At 36.5% G+C, this 19,133-nt stretch overlaps 1 protein-coding gene across 3 annotated transcripts in view; it reads left to right on the forward strand.

The window, feature by feature from the left end:
- Window positions 1-19,133, forward strand: part of PPP4R3B (protein phosphatase 4 regulatory subunit 3B) — a 66,321-nt gene that overhangs the window by 3,726 nt on the left and 43,462 nt on the right. For all 3 annotated transcript variants that reach the window (XM_089923163.1, XM_022597229.3, XM_089923164.1), the window contains exons 3-4: window positions 8,078-8,176; window positions 16,588-17,211. In XM_089923163.1, coding sequence (XP_089779289.1) covers window positions 8,078-8,176; window positions 16,588-17,211 — 723 coding nt within the window. The remainder of the gene's footprint in view (window positions 1-8,077; window positions 8,177-16,587; window positions 17,212-19,133) is intronic.

A 19,133-nucleotide genomic window follows, 5' to 3' on the forward strand; every position in this document is an offset into this window, starting at 1 on the left:
GGGACATAACTTTGTGTGTCATGTTACTCTGCTAGAAAATTTAAGTATTGTGGGAGAAAAATATTTAAAAAATTTTTTATGCCATTGGGGAAATGTTTTTTGTAATTAATTCCTTTTAAATAATATACTATTAGGGCTTTTTAAAAATATCTTTTTCCTTAATTGAGGTACTTTTACTGAATAACATTAAAGCTGAAGAGAACTCTTTGGCAATGAGAATACTCTGGAAAAGCTTTGTGTATAAGAATGAAAAACGTGTGTAAATGGAGTCAGTTGTTTTATTTTCTTTATTGTTTAAATAGACTGCACTTTTCTAATAGAAATCAAAGAGCTATATAGGAGTTATGTTAGACTTATTTTCTTTGTAATAGATGTGCTTGTTTCACCAAAATCTTTTTCAGTTTGCCTTTTTACCAGGTTACACAAATTGGGATTTCCAAACACCTGATATTTTTCTATGGTCATTAGAATTACCTTTTTTTAAGTGTCATCATTTAAGTATTCAATAAATTAGTCTAGAAAATTACTTATTTCTAAAATTTATATGAAATATATTGATCATTAGTGGGTTTTTAATTTTTAAAAAAAGCCCTGAGTGAGTTAATGAGACATTCATAGTTTATAGGAAATTTTGCTACATTAGAATACATTGAGTATAATAAGAACCTACTCTATAGCACAGGGAAATCTACTCGGTCCTCTGTGGCGACGTAAATGGGAAGGAAATCCAAAAAAGAGGAGATGTATGTATACGTATAGCTGATTCACTTTGCTGTGCAGTAGAAACTAACACAACATTGTAAAGCAACTATGCCAATAAAAATTAATTTTTAAAAATTCATTGAATAAATACAGAGGAATATTTAACATTCTTCTTTTAACATTACAGTTGTAAAATGAGCTAAGTACTGAATTGTGGGTTCAAAATAAGTTAGAATTAGTTGAGTTTAATGTCAAATGACTCAATATCAATAGGAAATCATTGATTCACATCACTTCCTTTGCTTACTGTGGGTAATATTGAAGTATTGATAGTTGATGGGAAGAAGATATACTTAACCTAAAGGAGCCAATAAACTTGTGAAGTATTTAAAGAAACACTGTTAGAAAGAAAAGAGAATGATTATGCAGTGTAACACAGAATAAAGTGCCTGATACATGTGTCAAAATTCTATTTTATTTATCAATAGAATCCCACTTGACTAAATCAAAAGCAGACTCATAGGGTGTATACCTTTTATATTAAGCACAATTTTGTGTTAATTGGGTTTGGGAGAGATGTATAAGGAAGTCCTCATCCTGGGTTTTATTGGGAGATAATACATAACAAGTGAAACAGTTACAGAATAGTAATAAGATAGCTGATAAAGTGCTTTAACTCAGTCCTCATCAAGAGTCCATGAAAGCATTTCACAGATAAGGCAACTTAAGGCACAGAAAGGTTAAGTTTCTTAATTGAGATTATATAGTAGGTATGCACCAACACAAAATACTGTGAAAAGTAACTTTATTCCACAGACTTGGGCAGTAGAAAATTAGAAAAAGGAGAGAGTGATTTGAGCCAGTCATTGAGAAAAACTTCACTCTCCTTGGTGGTGTCTGCTGAAGGAACTATGATAGGGAAAGAAATAGTACACCTGACACAAAAGGCATTATTAAGCCTATTTGGTTTCTATTATTAAGCCTAAGAGGTTTCTTATTTGAGAGCTTGGTTTGCTAAACAAAAGGGAGCCATTATAGGTTCTTGAGTAGGAGCCTAACATGAAAGTGATACTGTGTTTAGGAAGCCGGTGTGGCAATGTCATGAATAATGAATTGGAGGTAGGGAGCGAAACAGAAGAGCTTTAGGTAGCAAGACCTTTGCAATAATTCAGATCAAGAAAATGAAAGTCTGTTCCCGTGTAGAAAATGGAATTGGAAAGAAGGAAAAGAACTCCAGTACATTTTCAGGAAAGTGCTGGAAGATTTGGTGAATGATTAAATATGAAAAACAAGGAATCAAAGGTCACTAGTAGTGTTTTTGAGCCTTGGGGCCACAAAAATGATGGTTCTCTCCAGAAACTGGGAAGTTGAGGAGAAAGCAGGGTTACATTTATCGTTGGGTTAGAGACTTGTTTATTTAAAAAACAAAAGGTTCTTTATTTTGAATAGGTAATACATTCACATTGTTAAAAATCAGAAGGTGTTTATGAAGTCTCTCACACCCTGGACGCTGTCCATACAGTTTCCCTTGCTAGAGGCCACCAGTGTTACCAGTTTCTTGTATATCTTGCTAGAGGTTTTATGCATATGTAAACAAATATGCATGCAATTATATATATATATATATATATATAAAATTCTCTCTTTTATTGACATAAGTGGTAGCAAACAATATATTGTTTTGTGCCTTTTTTTCATTTAGGCTTTGGAGTAAAATAAATAGAAAGGTCTTAAAATTGAACACCTGGGACTAGAGACAGAGTGAGAGTTTGATGCAGGAGATTCTGATTTGAGAATCATTAAACACTATTTTTAGCTGCAAAAGAGGATCTCCTTTGAGAGAGTAGATACAAATTGAGAAAAGAACAGAGCTTAAGACTGAGTCTTGTGAATTGTCCACATTTATTCATTCATCGAATAATACTTGGTTGAGTTCTGCTTATGGTTTGGTCACTAACGGTAGTTTGGTTTTTTCAAGTGCAGTTGAAAGCTTTTGAAGAGTTTTCAGCAAAGAAGTGACATTATCCAAAATAGTAATATCAATCTGTAGAATTGAAGAGAGGCAATAACTAGGAGACTGGTTGAGAGAGTGTAGCACAGTCCAAGCTAGAGATAATGTTGAATCAAGTTAGGGTGATGACAGTAGATACAAAGAGGGGAGGTGGATAGATTTGAGATATATATGGAAGATAGAATTGACAGGGCATGCTGCAGGATTAGGTGTTTGGTAATCAGGAAGAAGGAAGATCCAGTAAAGAAAGAATAAGCAGTTGGAAAGAATAGAGCATCTGGGAAATGTGTTGTCTTCAAACCAAAGGAGAATATAATTGTGGTAAGGAAAGAAGGGCCAATCAGGCAGCAAATGCTGTTTCATATCCTGCCAAGAGAAAGACTGAGAATATTCTAGGTTTTGGTTAGAAGAATGTCCACTGAGATGAAGGTGGAAATGCAAATGATCTTATCTTATTGTACCTCTTAATTGGCAAAATAATCCAATAAAATTAAGGATGTTGGGGTTTAGCCTGAGAGCCACTGTGAGGAATGGACTGATGAGTATGTGAGAGGGAAAGAGGTTTATACAATTGTGAATGCTGCATTCAAATGACAGCATGAATTTGTAATGAGTAGAGTCCACTCTGACCTTGAACTATAGATCAGGTGCACAAGTAGAGGACGTGAATGATTAGGTTGGAAAGATGGAGCAGAGTGATTGGTAGAGATGTGTTCTGGGTGGTGGTCTGGAATGGAGGAATCTTTGGGAATCAGATGGAGAGGGGGCTTTCTTCTTTAGGATCCTTTCTGTTTCTTACAGTGCTACAGGGGAGACGCTTGGGAAGCAAGTTGTTAAGACCTTCGCCATCTTTTAGAATTTGTTTACATTTCTTATGGGGCATAGTAACAGGAACATGGGTTTAGAGTTGGATGGATACTCTTAAGTTTTTTAATTCTGTTATTTCTAGCTATATGATTTTGAGCAAATTTTCTCTGAATCTCATTTTTTAAATGGAGATGCTACCTCACTCACATAATAGTTGTGAATTAATGTATGAAAAGGGCTTTACCATAGTACCTGACACACAAGTGCAATAAGATAACTGTATTCATAGTAATCTTACAATAATCCTTATGTAGACAGCATTTTCCTCTTTTCCAATAAGGAAAGAAAATCAAAGAAGTTAAATACTTTGCTGAAAGTCACCGAAATAGTGGACAGTAAAACTGTGGGTGGTGCTCCCAGGTCCTCATTCTAGTTCAGGGTTATGCCCATTGTACCCAAATATATCACAGATTTTGAGAAGATAAGATACTACCATTGTTTGTAAGTAGTGTCATCATGTCTGACTTGGATTATATGTTATGCCACACTATTATTTAAAAATCTATCTCAGAAGGAGTTTAAGTCAGCTACTATTAGGAACTACTAGAGAGTTACATGCTGCGTTGTCTGGTTAATCTCACTTATTTTCAGACTTTAAATTGATTTTGAACTTGTAAATTGAATCTAATATTTCCATCTTCCTTTTTTTAAAAAAATATTATTCCTTTGAAAAACTTGAGCTTTTTTTAAATTTTGTCAGAGTCATTGGGGGCAAAGATAGGGTTAGTCTGGCAAGCAGTAGGATCTCAGATATTTCATGACTAGATACTATTCATGTTAATGAAGTAGATCAGTATCAAGGAGGAAAACTGAAACAGATAATCCATTGGTTTGTTAGGCCCTTTAAAAATGTGTCACAGATTCCTTTGTGAATATATAAAAACTGGAGACTCTTTCCCCAAAATAGATATTATGCAGCAGGTTTTAGATAAAATTTTAAGGTGTCTGTAGACTCTGGATTAAGAACCTCTGATTTAAACAGTAATTGGCTCCAGAGTATGTTTTTAATATATAAGATTGAAAATAACCATTTCGCATAATAAAACTACACTGTGAAAACCTGATACAGTAAAGGCTAAATTGTCAAGCTTCTCTAGCTCATGTCTTACTCCCATCCTGGACTTGGACTTAATCACCTTTTTGTTTGTTTTTTTTTAAGGACCAGACCAATTATAATTCTCCCTGCAAGCTCATTTTTAAATCTGACTTCCATAGGGACATAGTGGTGATTAAGTGTTTTAGTTAGTAGAAGAAAACTCTAAGCTTTCCTTGGTTTAAACAGAGGCATTAATAACGTCTCAAAGATATGTGTGCCACGCACAGATTAGAAAAAATATGTCACAGAGTACAGTGGTTGAAAGAGACTTTACTATGAAAAATTGGGCTTGACTCAATCTAGGCTTTTTGGATATATAGGAAACTGTGCCACTTGACACTTCATTCTGGTTTCAGTATTCTTGTGCCATCTCTATATTCTCTCATCTAGGAACTTTGACCCTTGGAATAAGCAGTTCTAAGGAGTTGTTCTTATGGGAACTTTTTTCTGAGACAGTAAGATGTGGAGGAGGAGGAAAAGGAAAGATGGATTTTGTCACCCATTTGGGATAGGTGCATAGAGATGGAAGTTGCCTACTCTTGATGGCACTTCCCTATCCTCTGTTTACCAACTAGAGATACAGTTCGGTCATGTTCTCAATTTTGACTTACCCAAAGAATTACCAGAGACCCTTGTTAAAAATAAGGATTCTTGGGCTTTACTCCAGACCTGTACCCAGGGGAGAAGCATGGGAATGTATGTTTTTAACCATCTGCCATTGAAAAAGGATTCTGAATATAAATTCTATTTAGTTTCTGGGATTTTGACTGGCTTATGGGTAAGAGTTTACTGTTAAGAATGGGAAGGAAAGAACAAAAGAAAATGATAGGAAGAAGGGGACTCAGTTATCTTAATTCAGACTTCGTTGCTTCATTGCTTCGACTTTTCTCTCAGAAGGTAGATTGGAACCAAAATGCAAAGGGCCTTGTATGCCTGGATAAATGGTTTTGAATTTCATTCATTCTGTTGTAATAGTGATCTCCAAAATAGAATGCACAGTATGAATCATTGGAGAAGAAACCTGTTTATTGTATCAAAAGGAGAAGTTGAATTTTGCGAATATTTAATAAAGTCATGCGGTCAAGAGTCAAAAATAAGAATAGTATTCTGAGAGAAGAGTAACGTTTCCATGAAAAGTGTTCTCCGCCTATTGTGAGTTATAGCCTGTATGTGCAGATAACTGTTTACAGATATTTTCCAATTTAAACTAACCTGAAACCCTAACAAAAGGAGCATGTGCCTTAAAATGGGTTGAAAACAGTACTGTAAGTGCAAGTGAACAAGATAATGGTCCAGCTGACATTTACACTCCTAGTGTAATCTGTCAGGCAAGTGACAAAGCCGAAATAATGATAAAATAGATATTACAAAAAGTTTCCCCTCCCCCAAAATTCAGAATTATTAAAAGGATGTCACTAAATACGGATTTGTATCTCCTATCATTTATGGATATACTGTGCCCTAACTATATTGGGTCTTAAAATTCTAAATAATAATGATATGGAGCCATTGCAGTTTAAACATTTTTAAATATTGCTTATTTAATCTTTATATAAGCCTTTTAATTTCTATTTTACAGTAAGTTTTATAAAATATGGCTATAGTAATATTATACTTCTGTATATAATATGTAAGTAATTGGAGGCACACGGTTTTTAAAAGTTTGGAGAGCACTGTTCATGTAGCTGTTTTGAGGAGTGCTCTAAAAAAACAACTGAGGAACTGAGGAAAGAACATGGAGCTTGTGTGGGTGCCCTAGTGCTTTAACTAGAATAGCCTTGTTTTTATCTCTCTTTTTTTTTTAATAGAGATTCTTACTAAAATTTTGTTTATAAAAAGCATTCTACTGGTTTTTTAAAAAGATTTCACAACCTCTTCTCTACATGGTGGAAGCCACTAAAGGTTTTTAAACAACCTGATAAAATTTTAGAATAGCTGATGGCAAATATCCCTTCCAAGAAGCATGGCCAGCCAGAAGCTAGAACACAGATTTTCAGTGTTCTTCTTACCTGATCACACAGCAGATAAGTATTCATCTGAGGCCTAGATTAATTAAGGGATGAGCTACCAAAGTATTGAAATGTTTTCATTTTTAAAACTTTGTCTTTATTAATCTGGGGCTAACTTTTTTCTTTTTTTTGGCTGCATTGGGTCTTCATTGCTGCGTGCAGGCTTTCCCTAGTTGCGGCGAGCGGGGGCTACTCTTCATTGCAGTGCGAGGGCTTCTCATTGCGGTGGCTTCTCTTGTTTCAGTATGGGCTCTAGGCGCTCGGGCTTCAGTAGTTGTGGCGCATGGGTGCAGTAGTTGTGGCACACGGGCTTAGTTGCTCCGCGGCATGTGGGATCTTCCCGGACCAGGGATTGAACCCGTGTCCCCTACATTGGCAGGCGGATTCTTAACTACTGCACCACCAGGGAAGTCCCTGGGGCTAACTTTTAATTTTATATATTTTTTAATATCAGCATACTATTTATAAGTACTGTCAGCTGAACAATTAATAAATATAAGGTGCTTTCATAGATTATATTTTTGATAATTAGGGAATAAACTTAAATGTGCATTTTTTCTAAATCAAAGTTGTGGCCATATTAAACTTTCATTATTATGTATCCTTTAAAAGTCCATTTCATTTAGGTGTTGCATAGTGATTTTCGTGTTTAAACTTGCATGTTTTAATTTAAAACCAAACCTTAGTTTTTAATAAGGGAGTTGACAACTTTTCCCTAAAGGCATAACCTTTTGGGAGGGATATAATTAAGGACATCCAGAAAAACACTTATCTGAAACTGAGGTTTTTAATTTTTTACTATCTAAGCTGCTGAACTAGGTGCTGTTGGTAATACAGGTAGAGCAAGTATTTTCTATCACCATTGTTTCACATTCCTTAATATCCTGAAGGCTTTTCCAGATTTTAAAAAGGCAAAAATAGAAAGGGTCAAACCTTAGGATAATTTTCAGCTATTTAGTTAGCCTACTGGTAACCGGCTTAAAGGGAAAAATAAACGGGTAGGTGGTTAGTGAGTGGAACAGCTGACTTTCTGGAAACAATAGGAAGTAGATGATTAGAATGTCTACATGATATTTTGGCCAAGAATGCTAGACTTTACATTAAACATTATCTTGGTAACATGAGCTAGAGCCTGCTAACATGTTTTAATATTTTTTGTTTCAGAAAATTGCTCACTGTCATTTTCAGTACCAAAGCTATGACTTCATTGCCAGATATTACTAAAATTTCAAAGGATAACAAAATACAGTTATATGATGTCATTTGAGTGTACATTAATTGCACTTACCTGAGGGCATTGCTGTGCTGTTTCCTGTCCTCTTGATTTTTATTTATACTTTGTAGTTGTTTCATTTCTGGTGTGATGATACAGAAATCTTTATTTTTAAACAGGATACATTAATTGTTTGGTCAGAAGCTGAGAACTATGATCTGGCACTAAGTTTTCAGGAAAAAGCTGGCTGTGATGAGATCTGGGAAAAAATTTGTCAGGTAAGGTTATTTTAGTAATGTTTAACTTAAGTTTGCATGCATTCATGATTTATTTTTTTCATTATATCTAACAGATGTGTATTAGAATGTGGAAAGATAATATCTTCATGTGAGAATTTGATAACCTAACCTACAAATGTCTTCTATGTTATACATCAAAATTTTTGAAATTTTTTTTCAAGTTGTAATTTTGTTTTACCACTTTAGATTTTGATAGCATATATTCATAATTAATACCCTACAAAATGTCAAGATCTTCTAACAGAAAAAAGGTTAAGTAGTTATGTTCTAAGGCTTTTAGAATTTTCTTTAATATTTGGTCACCTGTTTGCATAATGTTTATGGGTAACTGTGTGCCAGACACTAATAATCCAAAGTGCTCATGACTTCAACTCAGAAGGAACTTACAGTGTAGCAGGATATAGGTGGTAACTCTCAGGGTAACTAGAATTTTTTTTTTAAGTGAAATATATGTTTCAGTTGTGCATTGGAATTTTTTTAATGAAGTTTTTATTTTAGAACTGTCAGATTTATGGAAAACATGAGCAGAAAATAGTTTCTATATGCTCCTCTGCCTGATATCTCCTCCCCTCACAGTTTCCCCTATTAAATAGTTTTCCCTATTAGCATCTTACATTAGTATACATATTGGTCACAATTAATGAACTAATATTCATACATTATTATGTATTATTATTATTTATACATTATTATTAACTAAATTCTACATTTATTCAGATTTCCTCAGCTTAAATGTCAGTGTTCCAGAATCCCGTTCAGGGTACCACATTACATTTAGCAGTTATGTCTCCTTGGGCAAATCTGGGCCATGACAGTTGGTAAATCATAAAATTCATTTTTAATTACTATTTTCTGTAAATGGAGATCACTGTGTTTCAGTGGTTGCCTAGTCTAATCTTCTATTACAGTGGGTTTTTTTAATATAAATTTATTTATTTTTGGCTGCGTTGGGTCTTTGTTGTTGAGCACCGACTTTCTCTAGTTGCGGTGAGCAGGGGCTACTCTTCGTTGCAGTGCACGGGCTTCTCGTTGCAGTGGCTTCTGTTGCTGTGGAGCGCAGGCTCTAGAGCGCAGGCTGAGTAGTTGTGGCACATGGGCTTAATTGCTCCGCGGCATGTGGGATCTTCCCGGACCAGGGATCTAACCCATGTCCCCTGCATTGGCAGACAGATTCTTAACCACTGTGCCACCAGGGAAGTCCCTATAGTGTTTTTTGACTGTCGTCATTTCACTTATATCAGCTTTACCTCTAGGGATTCTTATCACTGAAGGTTCTTTTTTTATATTATTTATTTATTCATTTTTGGCTGTGTTGGGTCTTTGTTGCTGCGCGTGGGCTTTCTTTAGTTGCAGTGAGCAGGCTTCTCATTGTGGTGTCTTCTCTTGTTGCAGAGCACAGGCTGTAGGCCCGTGGGCTTCCGTAGTTGTGGCTCGTAGGCTCTAGAGCGCAGGCTCAGTAGTTGTGGCACGTGGGCTTAGTTGCTCCACGGCATGTGGGATCTTCCCGGACCAGGGCTCAAACCCATGTCCCCTGCATTGGCAAGCAGACTCCCAACCACTGTGCCACCAGGGAAGCCCTCACTGACGGTTCTTGAGTTAGTTTTATGGATCTGACCACAATCATTCTTTTTCCTTGGTCCTCCCAATAACAGTGCCAAACAGCGTAATAAAGTGGCCTACGAAAGTGTAGTAAGAATCTTACCATTCCATAGAAAGTTTATTTGACATATGGCTCTAGATCACTAAACTTTTCTTATCTGGGAGTTGATGGTTTGTTTCTTTCTACCTCCTATCTGACTATGTATGCATCATGTATTGCCGGAGCATTATTAGTATACATACATACTAGAATTCTAGTTGATGAACAGTTGAAAACATTAGTAAATATGCTATTTCTTTAATTTGTACAATATACATAAGAATATAATCCTAATTGTTTTGTTAATATTTCACCTTTTTGTTTTGCCTGTTTTTAAACCTGTGGATGGTGATGGCAAGAAGGTCTTCATTTTTACCCTTTTTTATCTCATGTGCTCTCCAAGGATTGAGATTGAATTTTATGTTTGCAAAGTCTTCTGTAAAGTGAGGTGTAAGATCTAAAAAAAAGTGACCTCTATTGCAGACATACATATGCAGTTCATAAATACTTGCTGTTCTGTTCTTAATAAACTTAAACCATGAATTCATTCATCTATGAAATGGGGGGAAAAATATTCCATGTAAGTAATGAAGGCAATAATTTCAAAATGAAAGATTACTTTTCCATAATATTTATAAGGCTGTTCAGAATATTAATAGCAGTATATAAAGACTAACCTTTTTTTATGATAAATTACTGAAACATGATATTTTATTTTGTTTTCTCCCTCCAATACCAGCATGGCAACTGGCACACGTTGTGTATGTACTCGGTATATATTTGAAGAATGAGTGAATAAAACAGAAGACAAACATCTTATTTAGAACTAGGGTGTTGAATTACATGCCTGCTAGAACATAAATTTATATTGTGGATAATATTTTCCAGTGATCAGCATATTCAGTTATACTTTGCCCCACTTTTCCCCTCCCCACACCTCAGCACATGCTGTTTAATATATGTTCTTGGATATATATATATATTCTTAATGACTTTGTATTTTTGTCTTAGAACTTTTCGCTGAAATTTGTTTTTTACTCTTTTCACTCATGTAGTTCGGGAGGTCCCCAAGACCACTCACAGGTTCACTAATTCACTAGAAAGACTTAGAGAACTCCACAAAGCTATTATACTCATGGTGCAGTTTATTACAATGATGTGATTCAGGTTAAAATTACCATTGGGAAAAGGCACATCGGGCAGAGTCTAGGAGAGTTCCAGGCGTCAGTATCCAATTTTCTCTTTTCAGAATAGTCATGCAGACAGCACTTAACTTCTCACAGCAGCGATGGGTGGCAACACGTACAGAGTATTACTGACCAGGGAAGCTTACCCAAACCTTTGTGCCCAGCATTTTCATTGGGGTGTTAGTCATATAAGCAGGCTGAATACCCATGTGGCTAACTCTAGCTTCCAGCACTCCCAGAGGTTGAGCTGATATTGTGTGGCCCCAGATCTCCTCCATAAACCATACAGTCATCCACACATGTATGTGGACTGTCCAGCATAGCCCAAGGTAAACAAAAAAACTCCCAACAGATAGGATATTCAGAGTGCTTAGAGGTTGACTCTCAGGAGTTAGGCAAGGTCCAAACCTTTCTTTGGGCAAGATTAGTTCTTTACTGCAAAGGCCACCCTTTGGCCCTTGGCCAAGACTTACAGCAAAATGGTCATATTTGTCTAAGCATCTACACTTAGTGTAGCATTTATATGACAGAGCAATAGTATCAGTATGAATATGCCTAACATTTGGAGGAGTCAGTCTGGGCTAGGAGTAGATTTAAAGCAACAACTATTCTATCCTATAAAGCCATGATTTACTTTTTATATTTTTGCACTATTTTGACTGCTCGTTACCCTCCTTGATCTACCACAGTTTGTACCTTATGGTAAACTCGTAGAGAACTCTTTAGTATAGAAATTAGCTGATGGTTAACAGTTAGTAAGTCCACTTATTCCTCATGCCAGTCATTTTCTATCAACATTACATGCTAAGGAGGCTTTAATTCAGTTTCCTAATACATTTGATGATAATATCAATATTATCATAAGGCTTATGTACATGAGGTAGTTGGATCAACAGTAGCAATGTTATACCATATTGCGGTATGGTAGTAGATGTAACCTGAAAAAAGTAAGAGTCAGTAGATACTGGCACATTATAAGAATCCCACTCAGTCATTAATAATTGGTCCAGTTCATCATATTGTATGACAGTGTCTCCCAGGGTGGTGTCAGCTCTATCAAGTAGACTTACAGACTTCCATTCGACCTTGTTGAGTCCCAGGAGCAGTGGTAGACTTGGGAAACATATGGCTTCACCCTTCCAGGCATCTGTTACAATTGAGCTAAGAGAATATCATCTCTTACTCTGAGCTTTTTGTAAGGCACCAGTGTTAATAATAGATTTCCTTCATTACATTACCTATTTATTTATTCCTTTGCCCTCTGTTACCATTTCTCCTCCCCATTTGTCATTGATTTTTACGCAAACTTTTCTGCCTTTGAAAGGAATGTTAGGTTTGGCCACTCTGCTGGTCTAGCAAGGTTAATTTTTTACTGCACAACTCAGTACTGTACTTTTAAGATCTAGCCATGTTGCTGAGTATACATTTAGTTTATTGCTCCCAGCTACTGTGTTGCATTCAACAGAACCATACGTTGTGTTTTACTTTTTAATTCTGGGAGGTCATTGCTGACCTTTGAAAGAACAATTTCAATAAAAAACCTGTTTCTTTGTCATTTCTTAACCCCTTATAATAAGAAAATAGAACTCCTCTCTGAAAAAGATTGACAGCTCAAAGAGCAATAAGTATCTTAAGGGGAATGGTGAATGACAGAACGAAAGAATCATTGTGGGGAGAGAAATTACAAAAACAAGGGCTAAGGGACTTCCGTGGTGGCACAGTGGTTAAGACTCTGCACTCCCAGTGCAGGGGGCCTGGGTTCGATCCCTGGTCAGGGAACTAGATCCCACATGCACGCTGCAACTAAGAGTTCGCGTGCCACAACTAAGGAGCCCACATGCCACAACTAAGGAGCTGGCAAGCCACAACTAAGGAGCCTACCTGCTGGCAACTAAAACCCAGCACAACCAAATTAATTAATTTTTTTAAAAAGAGCTAAGATAATTGATACATATTGAGCTCTTAGAAAGCATAAAATCAGAAGTACATATGGAAGTTCTAACCTCAGAAAAGGGTAGAGACATTTTCTTTGAAACAGATGAAGGAATTGAATGAAGATAAGTTGTGAGATGGAAAAGAAGAATGTTGGAGGAAGTTGAGTACTGATGGCCTCTTTTTTTCCCAAAGGGAAAAAGTTCTCTCTTATGAGACTTAAAGGGGAAAGTAATAGCGTTTGACCCTTGAAAAGGGAAAAAAATTAAAGCAGTAGCTATAAGGGACTAGGATAGGAGTGTGGAAAAGAGAAATTTTCATCGAGAAGCCTACTGATAGTGTGGACTTACCATGAACCTTACCACAACAAAAGTTTGGTTTATTCCTTAATGCTGTTTTCTTTTAAATTATTTATTTTTGGCTGCGTTGGGTCTTCGTTGCTGCACGGGGGCTTTCTCTAGCTACAGCGAGCGGGGGCTACTCTTGGTTTCAGTGCACAGGCTTCTCACTGCAGTGGCTTCTCGTTGCAGAGCATGGGCTTTAGGCGCACGGGCTTCAGTAATTGTGGCGCGTGGGCTCAGTAATTGTGACTCGTGGGCTCTAGAGCCCAGGCTCAGTAGTTGTGGCGCACGGGCTTAGTTTCTCCGCGGCATGTGGGATCTTCCCGAACCAGGGCTCGAACCCGTGTCCCCTGCATTGGCAGGCGGATTCTTAACCACTGCACCCAGGGAAGCCCCCTTAATGCTGTTTGACCAATATTGGAGAGGAAGGGGCTGTGCTTAACGGAGCCTCTCAGGGACCCAAATTGATAGAGAATTCATTTTAATACTTCCATGATTATTGCAAAGTGGGAAAGAAAGGTGGCAAATCAGAGCACTGGTTTTTGAAAGCTCTTCCCAGAAGTTATACATGGCACTTTGCTCACGTTTTATTGGCCAAAGCAAGTCACACAGCTACATGTAACTTCATGGAAGCAATGAACTCACGTGCCACAAGAGGGAGAACCAGAAATATCTGGTGGACAGCACTATTGTCATCCAGGTAGACACTTGGGTTTATGTGATGTTGACAGATTAGATCAGTCAGGGTTACGTTCAGGATGAATCCAGGAAGCTTGTAAGGGGTAATACTAGATAACAAAGAAATAAACATGCTGTAACCTAGTGGTTACATGCATGGTTCTGGAGCTGTGCTTTTATTCTTAAACATATGCAAACTATGTTCATTTGAAGTGTAAGTTAACTCCTGGTTTCCTCTTATTTGTTCTTTGTAACCTTTGATTCTTCTTCCTTCCCCTCACACTACGTTTTCTCTTTTCTCTGGTTAGTGTCAGAGTCGTCTTCTGGCTTTAACTGTTACCCTAATGCCAAATCTCTATCTTCTGTCCTATTCTTTTTCCAGAGTAGTAGGCCCACAGATTGAATTGCCAGCTGGATATTCAAACAACTCAAACTTAATAAAACTGAACTCTTCCTAGCATTCCTCTCCCACGTTCCCAGTTTTTGTTAAAGAAGCCATAATCTTCCCAATGATGGGTTTAAAACTATAGGGTCATTGTGTTTCCTTCTCTCTTTTGTAGCTATCCCATATCTGTCCCAACATCACTATCCAAATTCAGTTGTTCATGTAGCCTTTGGAATAACACCCTAATTTATCTATATTTTCAAATTTGTCTCATGCAGCTGATGCCAGGTTAATTTTCTAAAGGACAGTGCTACACATTCACTTCCCTGAACAGTAATGCAGGTCTTTTAGCTTGACTTTTCATGATCTGGCTAGAGTCTACATTTCCATTTTTGCTGTTTGCCATATGCATGTCACGTATTTCCATTTCTCTGGCTCTGTGCTCTTCCCTTTGCACTTTGGGTACCTTTATCTCCCCTCAGAATCTTACCTGTCTTTGAAGGTCCACTTAAAATCTCAGATGCCACTGTTTTTTTTTTTTCTTTTTTTGAATTTTATTTTATTTATTTTTTTATACAGCAGGTTCTTATTAGTTATCTATTCTATACATATTACTGTATACATGTCAATCCCAATCTCCCAGTTCATCCCACCACCACCACCACCACCACCCCCCACCACCACCACTTTCCCCCCTTGGGGTCCATACGTTTGTTCTCTACATCTGTGTTTCTGTTTCTGCCCTGCAAACTGGTTCATCTGTACCATTTTTCTAGATTCCACATATATGCATTAATATACGATATTTATTTTTCTCTTTCTGACTTACTTCACTCTGTATGACAGTCTCTAGATCCATCCACGACTCTACAAATGACCCAGTTTCATTCCTTTTTATGAAATGCCACTGCTTTTATGATTCCTTCCTTGTGTTCTGTGCTCACCCACGCCCCAAGAGCTGGAATTTCCCTTCCTCTGAGTTTCCAAGGCATTTTATCTGAACTGTTCTTATGACCTTGTTACTTATATTTTCTCTTACATTTATGTGTCATCCTCCCTAAGCCCAGCTACTCTGTTGAGAACTCAGAAGTAAAAGAAATACTCTCATTCCTCTAGGGAAAAAAAGTATCTTGTATGTATCAGTATATCTGTCTACTTTTTTCTCTGAGTTCTTAGGTCTTTTTTCATATGTTGCTTTGGTGGATTTGGAAATTTGTGGAACTTCTTATGCTTAGGATATTCGAGATGTTTTAAGGTGGAGAAGAGAGGATGATTGCACTCTTGGATTATGAATTAGAAAACTTTATGAAAAGTAAAGTTCTAAACATTTTTTGTTAGAGTAATTCATTATAGAAAATTTGTTAGCCATGCTTTTCTTGAATCATAAAGTAGTCAACCTGAATCATAAAGCAGTTCTTTATTCATTATGTTGTGATTTTTATCTAGATAATACTTGAAGGCTTTATCACAGATGTTAAATGAATGCCAGTTTTTAAAAGAATAGACTTTATTTATTAGTCTATTTATCAGCTTCAGGCTCAGAGCAAAAGCAAATACTTTTCCAAGAGTGAATTTCAAAAGTATTTTGAGGAAATCATATTTTCTTACTCTTGAATATACAGGGAGTTGGGTTTTAATTTGGGTTGAACTCAGTAGTGTCCTTGTTAAGCCAGTGTGATGGTGCTTTGTCATACATAGTAATTTTGGGGGACCAACAGAAGAGAGTTACTTTCTGCAAAATTCACTCTACTAGGTAGAGTGAATTTTAATAAACAACTGCAAGTGGCTATTACATAATTTAATATCAAACAACATAACGTTAGCTGAAATATTCAGGTTATTAGGGATCAGAGTTAACCTCAAGTTGTAAGTTGGGAAATTTAGAGGTGAAACCATCTGCAGTCAGTAACTTAAGGCTCAAATAACTGACTCTAAACTATTTGTATTTTCCCCCTCTAGACTTCACTTTTAATTAACAATGACTATTAGTATTGATTCCTTGAAAGTATTGATTTTTACTTAAATTCACTAGTCAGGGGACTTCCAGCAGTCTAGCGGGGGCAGGGGTTCAATCCCTGGTCGGGAACTAGGATCCCACATGCTGTGAGTCGTGGCCCAAAAAAAAGAAGTTTATTTTTTTAAAAAAATTGAATGATCGGTGATTTGATTCCCAAAATTCTGAATTCTTTTGTATTTTAAGGTAACCAGCTGTACTTGGATATTTTTAGGTTCAAGGTAAGGATCCATCAGTGGAAGTCACACAGGACCTCATTGATGAATCAGAAGAAGAACGATTTGAAGAAATGCCTGAAACCAGTCATCTGATTGACCTGCCCACATGTGAACTCAATAAACTTGAAGAGATTGCTGACTTAGTTACCTCAGTTCTCTCCTCACCTATCCGTAGGGAAAAGCTGGCTCTGGCCTTGGAAAATGAAGGCTATATTAAAAAACTACTGCAGCTGTTCCAAGCTTGTGAGAACCTAGAAAACACTGAAGGCTTACACCATTTGTATGAAATTATTAGAGGAATCTTATTCCTAAATAAGGCAACTCTGTTTGAGGTAATGTTTTCTGATGAGTGTATCATGGATGTCGTGGGATGCCTTGAATATGACCCTGCTTTGGCTCAGCCAAAAAGGCACAGAGAATTCTTGACCAAAACTGCAAAGTTTAAGGAAGTTATACCAATAACAGACTCTGAACTAAGGCAAAAAATACATCAGACTTACAGGGTACAGTACATTCAGGACATCATTTTGCCTACACCATCAGTTTTTGAAGAGAATTTTCTTTCTACTCTTACATCTTTTATTTTCTTCAACAAAGTTGAAATAGTCAGCATGTTGCAGGTAAGTAAACTGAGGTGTTCTTCATAATTTTGTTTTCAGATATTTAGTCCCCTTAATAGTTAAGCTGGTGTTCATTCCTTCGTTTTGAAAGATTTCTTTTGTTTACTTTAATTGTACTATCAAGCGTAGAAAACAGGGCTTTATCTCATTTTTTCTGAAGAAGATTCATTTCTTAAAGTGACCTTTTATATTTCTAAATGTCCTATCATGCAGCTGGGTTTTTTTTTTAACTTTTTGTTTTTAAAAACTTGTGGTAGAGCATACATGACCTAAAATTCAAAATTTTAACAATTTTTAAGTGTACAATTCATAGCATTAAGTACATTCACAGTGTTATGCAGCCATCACCATTATCCATTTCCAGAACTTTTTCATCATCTGAAACAGAGGCAGCTGTTTTTTTTAATATTTTTTATTCCATTTTGTGAGACCTAGTTATTATTGGGGATATGCGTGAGTGTGTGTGCTTAAAGCTTCCGAAATAATTCAGATGTGCAGCCAGAATTGAGAAACATTCATTAATTTTCAGTAAATGATAGTCAAATTATTTGCTATGGAAGTTGATTTTATTCTCTCTCCTTGAGTTGTAAAGTAGGAGTCTTATACCATGTTTATATCATGTTAATCCTTTATACCCTAACAGTTTGGTAAGCATGATTTTGAAGATTTTACTTTACTTGTGATAGTATACTAACAGTTTCCTGCATAACTGTCTTTGTTATTTACACATCAGTCACTAAGTTTATTGAGCTGCTACTATAGTACTTAGTGTAGTTAGTGGTTCTCAAGTAATGTCTGTGGACCCCTGGGAGTACCTGAAGCCGTTTCAGAGAAGTCTGTGAAGTTTTTCCTTTTCCAACTTCCTGTCACCGTGAGGCTGTATTTTCTTCATGTACTTCAACCAAAACAACATATCGGGCTTCCCTGGTGGCGCAGTGGTTGAGAGTCCGCCTGCCGATGCAGGGGACACGGGTTCGTGCCCTGGTCTGGGAGGATCCCACATGCCGCGGAGCGGCTGGGCCCATGAGCCATGGCCGCTGAGCCTGCGTGTCCGGAGCCTGTGCTCCGCAACAGGAGAGGCCACAACAGTGAAAGGCCCACGTACCACAAAAAAAAAAAAAAAAAAAAAAAAAAAAAATATCACAATGGATTGAATGCTGAAGGAGATGTGAGAATCTAGCTGTCTTCTGTTAAGCCAAACATTAAAGAGATTTGCAAAAATGTAAAACAAGGCCACTCTTCTTTCTAAATGTTTATGATTTTGGATGATACATTTGTTTCTCATAAAAAAATATACAAACATAATAGCTTATTTTTTAATGAAAATTAATGTTTTTAAGCATCTCAGTTTTAATTATGGTAAATACTGATAAACATAACCCACATACTAAAAGCTCTTTGGGTTCCTCAGTAGTTTTTAAGTATTTGAAGGGGTCCTGAGACCAAAAAGTTAAGAATGTCTGTCTTAGTACTTACCTATGAGATCCCATTTCATGATACTTCCAACCATTATTCACCATTATAACTTTACTTTTGTATAGGATTTACTTCCTAGATAATTCTTTCACCAGACAGTTTTTCATTATTCCACAGTAATAAGTGTGAGGCAAGTTGGACTTACACATTAGGTTCCATTTATAATACATGGGACCCACTTTTTAAAACCATATTGTACAATTCAGGGTGCCATTTCACTTGCTGACAGAAAAAGTTATAGTCTCAGGAGACTGGAAATAAACCCATAGTCAATGTAGTTGATATAAAGGACCCAGTAACAGAAGCTCAAGTGTAGATTTCAAATGACTGCTTTTGACTTCAGAAGAGTTGCCAACTCCATAATAGTAAATCATAATGCTTTTTATGTTTTGAAAATAAATTATGCAAACTAATCTGTAAATATTTATAACTTTCTATGTCATTTT

Source organism: Delphinapterus leucas, chromosome 13, assembly GCF_059928025.1.
Source record: "Delphinapterus leucas isolate spDelLeu-1000000601 "Yukka" chromosome 13, BTC_Dleu_Yukka2, whole genome shotgun sequence".
Classification (NCBI taxonomy): Eukaryota; Metazoa; Chordata; class Mammalia; order Artiodactyla; family Monodontidae; genus Delphinapterus; species Delphinapterus leucas.